Raw genomic sequence first — 10,898 nt, forward strand, 5'->3', positions numbered from 1 at the left:
GCTTTCTCGCTCTATCGCTTTATCGCTTTATCGCTCTTTCGCTTTCTCGCTTTCTCGCTTTCTCGCTCTATCGCTTTCTCGCGGTACAGCAATATTCCCTCTTGGCCACGATATGGGTCGCATGCGTCATGTGTTTCTATACGATAAAAAGTATATACGTTAAACAACATTAATGAATTGTCCTCAGTGTGTGTGTGTGTGTGTGTGTGTGTGTGTGTGTGTGAAGGGGGGGGGGGGGGGGGGGGCTGATGTGTGTGTGTGGGGGGGGGCTGATGTGGGAGGGGGGGTGTTTTCGGGAGCTGAGATTTTTCCAAGTCGCATTTCAAATTATACATATGGACGGTGAATGTTGAAATTTTCTCGCTATCTACTTAAATATAATTTAACAGTACAGACATATGTGCTTTTATAACAATCCACGTATTTCTGGATCCACATTGATTTATGGCCCTATTTAGCTATTGGATCCCCCGCCCCCAGGCCAAGTTATCGAAACAAATAGCAAACAAGCATGAAATACTCATATCCCCCGCCAATATGACATGTCGTGTGTGTGCAATGCATTAGCTCCTGTGAACTATGTTTGAAAAGAAATATAGTACGTTTTTCAAGATCTGCTCCGGAAACTAGGACTACTGCCATTTTCAGTCTAAATCAAAGTCGGTGCCATGGAAACTAAAATAATGTTAATTTTAAACATGCCAAACTATCAAAATGCACCAGTTCACCACTAGACCTATCTATGTGCCAAGTATGACGAAGAAATATGGTACGGTTTTCAAGATCTGCGCCCGGCCCGGAAACGAGCACTACTGCCAGTTCAGTCCAAGTGAAAGTCGTTGCCATGGAAACTCGAAAAATATATTTTTTTTAAATCCCAAACTATCAAAAGGCACCAGTTCACCACTAGACCTATCTGTGTGCCAAGTATGACGAAGAAATATGGTACGGTTTTCAAGATCTGCTCCAGAAACGAGGACTACCGCCATTTTCAGTCTAAATCAAAGTTGGTGCCATGGAAACTCAAAAAATAACTTTTTTTTAAAATCCCAAACTATCAAAAGGCACCAGTTCACCACTAGATCTATCTATGTGCCAAGTTTGGTGAAAAAATATGGTACGGTTTTCAAGATCTGCTCTTGAAACGAAATGTGACGGACGGACGGACGGAAGGACAGACGGACGGCACCCATTCCTATATCCCCCTTCCACTTCGTGGCGGGGGATAATAAGACCGATACTCAATAGCGCTGAGTAGTACATACTTCCTAAAAGGCAAAAGTGTTTTCCTAAAAACAACGCTTATATCAATGCTTATTCTGTTTGCGGAGTAGATGTCATCAAAGTATGGTACGGTGGAAGTCCTCACCCAAGCAATGGTAATACTACCGGATGTTCATTATGTAATTTCTAGTTTTTGGATGACATATGGTTCTCAGTAACCGTAATGTGGAAATAGATAGTTGATTGGTTTTATATTCAAGTTGGTATTTCCGCTATTCAAAGTGTTCAGTGAGGCCGTCTTATCAACAGTCATTTCTGAGACATAAATGCAAAGTATAATTGCCGTATTCGACGTAATAAGCGCCCCGCTCTAATAAACGCCCACGGCGTTATTTGCTAATATAATGGCTAGTGAACAATCCCAGCACCCCTTCCGATTGATTAATGTACACAAGACTTATTTATTCGCGTATAATAAGCACCCGTTATATGCACACTTAATTATGGGCAATTAAATTCGGGAAAAATATATCTGTCGTACATAAACATTTCAGGCTGTAAGCATAAACCACGGAATTCATCTTTCAACTCAACTTTTTTTACACCAAAATAATGTTCTAATTTTGAGAGCGCCCTAGGCGCTTATTACGTCGAATGCGGTAATTAAGTCTACGCTAATTTGTTTGCATTTATTATTAACTCTAACGTTAATTTCAAGATTTACAGCACATACTATTCAAAAGAAGTTAAAGAACACCCGATTCCTTCATATGACTATGGTTAGTCATTAGAAGAAGCGATAGGGCGAGAAAGCGATAGAGCGAGAAAGCGATATTTCCCATAATGCCGTGCATTAAAACGGTTTTTGCTGACATTTAGTGATCCATTCCTGTAAATCTCACCGCTATGTTGCCTCTTATGATTAGATTTTTTAAACATCTTGTAGTAGATAAATATGTTACAAAATACACACGTAATTTTTTCTCGTTTAGCTTGTATATTTTCTTGTAGTGTAATACATAAGCAAGATTCACAGAACACAGATAGTCACTGTTCATATTTTCACTTTGTTCATAGTATCCTCCCCTCATTCCTCTATCAATTTTAAAACTGATAAAAAGGAGATCATATATTGACAAATAATTGTCAGTTTTATTTGCCAGTTTGTATTGTTTACAACGTCCAAAGAATTATTTTTTTCGGTCATTAAATTTGGAATTGAAGCCGAATATGTGCTCGTCCGATTTCGGGATCACAATTATGTTCATTAAGTTGCATGCACATTATGCAAACAAAATATGTACATGTACACAGTTATGTTTCCCTTACAAAATACAGATGATTTAGATATATGTCTCTACCTTAAGTCACATATACGACTTTCGAGAGCGTCATTAACCCGTAACCTCATTCCTTGGACAACAGAAATGAAATGCGTCGTAAATATATTTTAAAAACAACTCGTTTCTTTCGAATGACTTTCGATCAAACTGTCTTCGGGAATTAAATTTAATGCTAAAGTGCTTGTAAAATATAGTTTAACTTTCCCGCCAGGAGAGACTAGATATCCAATTATAGTATAGGCTCAGACAGGAATATACATATTTATGTAGCAATTCTCTATCCGTTTGAACTGTATGGTTAACAATTGTGCGTTCTGATGTGACTTATGTAGTTATCTACTACCTTTTTACACAGACAATGAGTCGGACACACACACACACACACACACACACACACACACACACACACACACACACACACACATACATACTTTTGACAAAACTATACTTAAGATATACATAGCATATTATAATGATAGCTGATTTAATATATGTTATAGATAATCATAGTAATGCATTTCATTTTTTTATCAACTTTACCTGTGTGGCCTCACTAATTATTATGTCTCTCCATATGTGTAGTTTACACAAGTACAGGTATCAACTGTGGTAACGCCACAGCGATGGGGGCAGTGGGGTAGCCTAGTGGTTAAAGCGTTCGATCGTCAACCCGAAGACCCAGTTCGATTAATCCCCGCATGGGTACAATGTGTGAAGCCCATTTCTGGTGTTCCCCGTGATATTACTGGATTATTATTAAAAGCGACGTGAAACCATTCCCACTCACTCACTCACAGCGGTGTTTATCAAATTAATATATGCAAGTACATATATTTGTAGATTTGCACAAGACAAGAAACACAATTCAAGTTAAACATACATCAAATGTCAAAAAGAACATTTACGGACAACCTTATGACACACTGTAACATCATATACTACCGAAAACTAGTTATAGAACATCCAAAATTATATAACTTTTATATATAGTAAATATTTAGATTTTAACCTGATTTATTTAGAGCGTATTGTCATGATCTGCCACGCGCTTTCGGCGAGATGGTCACATACAACTGGAAAGGGCCATAAATAAATCCATTACATTTTACGCAAAAATCGGTGGATTGTTTTAAAATCACCTACGTCTCTACAGTTAAATTATGTTTTAAGTAAATAGTGAGAAAAGTTCAACATTACCTCCCAATTGTAGCAGATATCACATCCGGCCCCTATAGTGGTCAAGAGGGGATATTACTTAACCGCGAGAAAGCGATAAAGCGATAGAGCGATAGAGCGAGAAAGCGATAAAGCGATAAAGCGATAGAGCGAGAAAGCGAGAAAGCGATGTCCCCTCTCGACCACCATAGTTCTGTCACTAATTGGTCCCAATCCAGGAATTGTCCGAGCTGTTAATGTGGCAGTTTGGTATCGATTCCGTAGATGCACCAACCGAATTTGGTTGTCTTGTAGACATTAAGTCACACGTGGACGACCGGCCCGTAGCAAGCCATGAGTGTTGTTGCTGTAACTAACGTCTCCAAAGAGATGATGTTGTGTTTCGAGGTACATTAAACTGCAAGCCGCGGCATTAGCGTTTGCGTTATTTATGGTTAAACAAAAGTGTTTTTATGAGCACCTGATACCTAAACAATCACTGAACATCCGGGGTACAATAGGTCTTCAGCAACCCATGCTTGTCGTGAGAGGCGACTAACGGGATCGGGTGGTCAGGCTCGCTGACTAGGTTGATGTATATCATCGTATCCCAATTGCGTGGACCGATGCTCATGATGTCAATCACTGGACTGTCTTGTCCAGACTCGAGTATTTACAGACCGTCGTCATATAATTGGAATATTGCTGAGTGTGGCGTTAAACAACAAATAAACAAACAAAACATTCAAAATCCACGTATGTGAATGTCATGCTCCCAACAAAAATCCAAATGGTTTGCTGTGCATGAACATGCAATGCAAACTAAATCACGACCTGGAATACGAGGAGATGTCTTCATGGATATGTACAGAAAGCTGTATTATATAATTTCAGAATATATCTATTTTTTATGCAACTTCATGTCAAGCCTTTGTTCATTGTAGACATTTGTTGTTAGACAGGTGAAGGCTGAGACCATACCGGTTGTCATCCGCCTGCAGGTCCAGTAACAACATAACCACCTGAACAGTGTCATCATCATCATCATCATCATCATCATCATCATCATCATCATCATCATACTCAACTGGTATATACCAAAAGTACAATCACAGAATAGTGGTACATGACTGAAAAAATGGCAATAGCGATAGTTATTTACGGTTATTTACTAAAAAACTATTATTGAAATCAAATATTGAATTTGTAGATATAAACTTTGGATTGATTACTCTTTATTTTCAGAGGTATGACTAAAATGGATGAGCAAGGCTGATGTTTCGAAATTCAAGAGAAATCAAACGGTGGTGACATCCATGTCTCAAGATGATGTACCTCAGTTTGTACTCTCTTGCCCTACATGGCCTAGGGAAATCAACCAGGGTAAAATATTTCATGTTCAATTTTTAAAAAAAAACACTTCTGAGAACCTGTCTAATCCGTTCTTTTGACAAGTATGAAGACATGCGATGACACATTGCTCACTGCATAACTTCACCGATCCTGCTGGGGCTTCATCATACCTTGTCCTTTCTAGGATGGGCGCACAGCGCTGTGTAAAGTGACGTTTCCATGAATATTCCAAATGTTTCTTCGTTTTAAGTAAACGCCGGTTCCCATCTATCTCTATACAGACCATTAATAAAATAACAGTACATCTGCTCCCCCGAGACGTATGCTGGGAGATTCCCGTAGGACGTGGACTAAGAATACCTCGGAGTGTTTTCGGTTACACCAACATAACATAACGCAGAGCGTGCTGACAGCGGTGCTGTCTGGGTACCATGTCTACAGACAGCTACACGCCATTGAGGCAAAGTGAGACTGTGCCGTTCTTGAAGTAAGAACATTTCAGCTCGAGGTGTGAGATACAGCAATGATTATGACAGAAACATGTACCAGCTGGCTTGTCTCTGTTCTCTTGTGTATGTCCGTCGTCTGTGAGTAGCATTCATGTCTTTATCCCTGCTACACAGAGTCCTTCCTGGACATTGAACTGAAATCCAATCATTAGTTTATTCCTCCGAAATAATCCTAAATCCAAAGGTATGTTATTTCTTTCCTTGAACATAACTGTCGCCATAGTATTCGGTAGGAGCACGTGGTTTCTCGGGGAATATAATGACGTTTTTACTGGCTTTGAACTTACATACCAATGTCGTTTTCATCTATAATGTAAGGATCGTCCCTAAAAACGTCCCCTTATTAGAATGGTAGCATGGCCCAGTCAGTGTGCAGAATTGCATCCCTCCTGAGCGCCGATTTCAATTTCTTTATTCAGTATAAAGGCCACAGGCCCATGTACAAATAAATATTGATTTGTCATAAAAACATGCAAGATCGTTGAGTCTTTTGTTAAGAATAAAAGTAAATATTTTCCCACATATGTCCATCAAAGAAATGCCTCTATAATTATCAACATCACTTGTACGTCCTTTCTTATGTAAAGGAAATATAATACTCTTTGACCACTGTGGAGGATATGTCACTTTCGTAAATATGAAATTGAACAAAATCTTAAGGTAAGGTAACAAAATACTCCTACCGCATTTGTAGACCTCCTTTGTACCATACATTCAAACACGAGTATCAATGTGCGCGAGGAATTAACATTGTCCTGTCCTTGTATGATGTGCAGTATGTCACGTTTCAGTATGATTTGTCGAAACAGTGCTGACACTGAAACTGTCCATGATTAGATATAACTTTGTGATTTGCGAAAATCAGCCTTAAATTATTATATTGTCTTGCAATGTTTTATGTTCTTTGAGGAAATCTATTTTATATCGATGAATATACATGTGTGTGTGTGTGTGTTTGCGTGAGTGCAAGCGAGGGTGCGTACGCTTGTGCGTGCGTGTGCGTGTGTGTGTGCGTGCGTGTGTGCGTGCGCGTGTGTGTGTGTGCGTGCGTGTGTGTGTGTGCGTGCGTCTGTCTGTCTGTGTGTGTGTGCGTGCGCGTGTGTGTGTGTGTGTGCGTGCGCGTGTCTGTGTGCGTGCGTGTGTGTCTGTGTGCGTGCGTGTCTGTGTGTGTGCGTGTGTATGCGTGTGTGTGCGTGTGTGTGTGCGTCTGTGTGTGTGCGTGTGTGTGTGTATGCGTGTGTGTGTCTGTGTGTGCGTGTGTCTGTGTGTGTGCGTGCGCGTGTTTGTGTGCGTGCGTGTCTGTCTGTGTGTGTGTGTGCGTGCGTGTGTGTCTGTGTGCGTGTGTGTGTCTGTCTGTGTGTGTGTGTGTGTGTCTGTCTGTCTGTGTGCGTGCGTGTGTGTGTGTGTGTGTGTGTGTGTGTGTGTCTGTGTGTGTGTGAGTGTTGTTATAGTCCCTACATGTTTTATGTTGTATACGTACATTGCTGTATTTTATTGGGTTGAGACGTTAATGAATTATCTTATTGTATATTTGTCTGTCTAGAAGTCTCAACGTTTCGTACCAATTGTCAGCCCCCTTTTAATAAAGTCTCTAACACAGTTTTAAATGTATGTATGAGTTCGCTAGATGGGATATGGGCCCACAACATTGAACCGGGTTGTTCGGCATGACGAGTCATTTCCCATTGGTTACTAGTATACATTTCGTATAAAGCTCACACAAGAATAAACAAATAATTGTACACACACCCCGAACCTTGGTGTTAACTATCGAGGAAGGTTTCACGGCGACAGGGCTTTTTGTTTCAGACGCGAGGCGTCCAACCGCGAATGTGTAAATACGTAATATATATCCGAGACGTTTTAAACTTCTATTGACGAGTGTTATTGACAGAGAGATTATTGGTGAACTTTAATTATGACACCATGGTAACCGATGATGTCACAATGGTCTGCAAGGCCATCACTACCACGGTTTACATAGTGTATATCACCTGACATGCTCACCACTGAGGAGTCTTGCTCTAACATCTACTATTACCTTTAACATGCGAACTGGTATTGTAGCTGCATGACGGTCAGCTGATGAACTTAGTAGAACTGTTTAGAAGTGCAAATACTTCTGTGTTTATCTAACGTGTGATGGTTTTACATACAGTAAAGTAATGTACGGGGCGGGCCACACCTCTCTGACCTCGCGGTCTCCAGTCGGACTGCGCGGGGGCATTAGGAAGGTGCAACAGCTCGTCCGCCAGTCTCAAACCGAGTGTCCAGATGGATAATTCGGAGAGTTAATCATGCTCGTCTCCCACTGAGAATCATGGGAAGAATACATCGTCCCTCGACGGGGTGGAGTGCTACCCGTGGGATTTCCAGGGAAGAATATAGGTCATCTGTATACCCTGACTGTCGAAAGAGCAAAGTATGATTTGGTGGTCAGGCTCGGTGATTTGGTGGATTGCGTGTCATGTTGCTCCGACGTTGTGGGTCGTTGATCATGATTTCGAACACTGGTTTGTCTGTCCCAAACACTGTTATTTACATGGCGCCACAGCGACGGCTTTCCTCCACGTGACCAGCATTCACTCACTTCCCCGTGGTGCAGAACACAAGCTGGCTGTGAATAATACTCAACAGACTAGTGAAAAGAAGTCAAGGAACTCCGATATGTTTCGATCATATGTTTGTTGCAGGCAGTGTCATTGTGATCTGCTGGGGCTGTACATATGCACAGTTGCGTCCCTTAGGCTAGCCAGAAACCTATGATCGTGGGTTTGTATCCCAATTCTCCCTGCTGATTTCTAGGTTTGTCAACACCATAGCTATCCTCGTGAGTTTCACCAAAGTGGTAAACGTTTCAGACAAGCATTCCCGACACGCCGTGATACAACTGAACTACTGTTAAGTGCGGCGTTAAACCCAACTCACTCACTCACTCACTCGTACACTACACAGCAGCAAATAATGGAGAAACACGTTAAAATAAAAAAAAATCAACAACTTTTATTCCTACAGAAATAAGAGAACTTATAGATTCTACAAGAGACAAAATACAGATTATAAAGTGAGGCACTTGTCCTAGGGCGAACTTATCAATATCCGTTGAGACAGAACACGTGACTGTTGTCAAATAAATGTTTACAACACATGGAAATCAAAGAATGAACTGTATCAAGTATTTATTCACAGTTTATTTCTGCAACAACGTCGATGGAAATCTAGAAAATGCACAATCGGTTTCAAAAGCAACATTATTTGAAGTACAACCATATGTATGTGTACGGGTTTGTGTAAGCTATGAATCATTTCTTTTCTACTGTTGATGTGCCAAAAATTACAATGACAAAGACATAAATACTAGTATATAGCATCAGAATTCAGATTGTGATTTGTTTCAAGAGAGTCTCTTGTACAGGTAGTCAGCGATTTCTGATACTGGTGTCTCGTGGTTGTACTTGTCTATACTTCACTGTGATTTGGCACATTTAATCCCACCAGCAGGAACTACATCAATTCGGCTACACTAAAGATCGGCGTGCTCAATGTCCCTGTATTTACAAACTGTACACAAATATGATAAAACCATTTCAACAACAAATTCTTTCCTACATAATTAAGGACACATTTTGCAAAGTAATCTCAAACGTTTAAAAAAAACCTAAAAGATTAGGGAAAATAAATTATTAATGTTCATCATGTATGGATCAGGATTATATCTTAATTCTAAAGTTTTGAGCGCACTTTTGGATTTGATTGAATAATGAAATAATTCACTTGCCACCTAATCAGAATTAATGCAACATTGTAGCATTATGTCTCGCTCCGACAGGGCGTGCTGCGCAAGACGACACAAAAACAAACAATATCTATCATTGAGACATAAGGATAATACTGTGAGAAAACATACTATGTACAAGAAATAACTGCATCTTCCGTCATGCACGGTCAGATCTGTCTCTCGGTCACACGCTGTCTGTATCAGACATCCTCTCCTCTGATTGTCTCTCCACATGGACTTCCGGGTATCCCTGCGCATGCTGGAAGCCGGTGAATCTTTTGAACTTGAACACATTGCATGGCGTTTCCGCCTCCTCCGGTTCCACAATGTCTATGAACTGAACGTAGTATCTTGAAAAAAGGCACTGCATAATTGCATGCAAAGTTGAAAATATGAACATAATAAACGTACTTGATACAACAACCGTTGCACATGATTACACCTTAGCAACACAATGTAGAGTACATCCACAACTCTTTTCATCGTCTGAGGTGCATCCAGTTTCCACACTTGGTTAAATTCACGATCAAAAATCATATTTGACCTTCGTCATTCAGGATATTTTTCAGAAAACACGTCACATCGAGATGAGTAAGATCCACTGTAAAATCCATCAAAATTGAGACTTGAAAATTCTTTGTGCTAGTCCTCAGAACAACATACACGAAGCAGAAATTGCGCAGAAAATGTGCGTATTTGAATGTCCGACAACACTGAAAATATCAAAAATGGCGACGTGGTTATTATTGCATCCGGGTACCCGTGCCCCCTAACGTCTCAAGTGGCAGTTAAGTAGCATATGCCTAGAGTGGACAACAAGCTAGTCACCACCATGTCTTACTAACACGATTCCAATGTAATGTTCCGTCAGCTTACGGATACACATATTTTCGTGATGTCTTTTGGTAGAAGAGCCAGGCTGGTGGTGGGTGGTGTCGCGGTACTGAGAGCGTCTCATACGTCGTTGCTGATCTTGGCGGTAGGCTTGGGCTGTTCTGCTGGCTTCAGCATCATCTCAACCTGCTTCAGGGACGAATACTGATGGATGCTGTTCCACTGAATCCCGTCACGCTGGAAGTAGTTTCTGTGGAAACCCTTGGTGTAGTATTTGCCGTTCAGGTGGGAGTCGAAGCAGTTTTTGAACCACCATGCGCCGTGGTAGTGGTGTGCACAGCTGTCGTAGTAGCGGCCGTCGTTGTCCTTGTCCTTAGTGCTGAACGCCATGCCGTCATGGTTCTCCCAGTGGGACGTCAAAGAGTCGCCGGCGTTTCCATGGTAACCACTGACATGAAGTCGATACAACTTGGTCTCATTGTCGATGCTGAAATGATCGTAGTTTGCCACGTATTTCTTGCCGTCCCAGTCCTGCATCTCGATCAGCAGCATCGTGTCACCTGAAAATTAATAATAATAATAATAACAATAATAATAATAATAAACAGGATCGCCCAAACCCTCTCTGCTGCATTTTTATTTTAATCTGTACATAATAATAATCTCCCCTTAAGTAACAATCTTGTCACTGTTTCGCGGTCT

At 40.8% G+C, this 10,898-nt stretch overlaps 1 protein-coding gene across 2 annotated transcripts in view; it reads right to left on the minus strand.

Moving 5' to 3' along the window:
* Positions 1 to 8,567: 8,567 nt before the first annotated feature.
* LOC139456394 (fibrinogen-like protein A) overlaps positions 8,568 to 10,898 on the minus strand; it is a 68,684-nt gene continuing 66,353 nt past the window's right edge. For both annotated transcript variants that reach the window (XM_071238085.1, XM_071238086.1), the window contains one exon: positions 8,568 to 10,756. In XM_071238085.1, the coding sequence (XP_071094186.1) occupies positions 10,317 to 10,756 (440 nt within the window). In that variant the 3' untranslated portion in view covers positions 8,568 to 10,316. The remainder of the gene's footprint in view (positions 10,757 to 10,898) is intronic.

This window comes from Haliotis cracherodii, unplaced genomic scaffold (genome assembly GCF_022045235.1).
Source record: "Haliotis cracherodii isolate W230 unplaced genomic scaffold, xgHalCrac1.p SCAF_11, whole genome shotgun sequence".
In the NCBI taxonomy this organism is placed as follows: Eukaryota; Metazoa; Mollusca; class Gastropoda; order Lepetellida; family Haliotidae; genus Haliotis; species Haliotis cracherodii.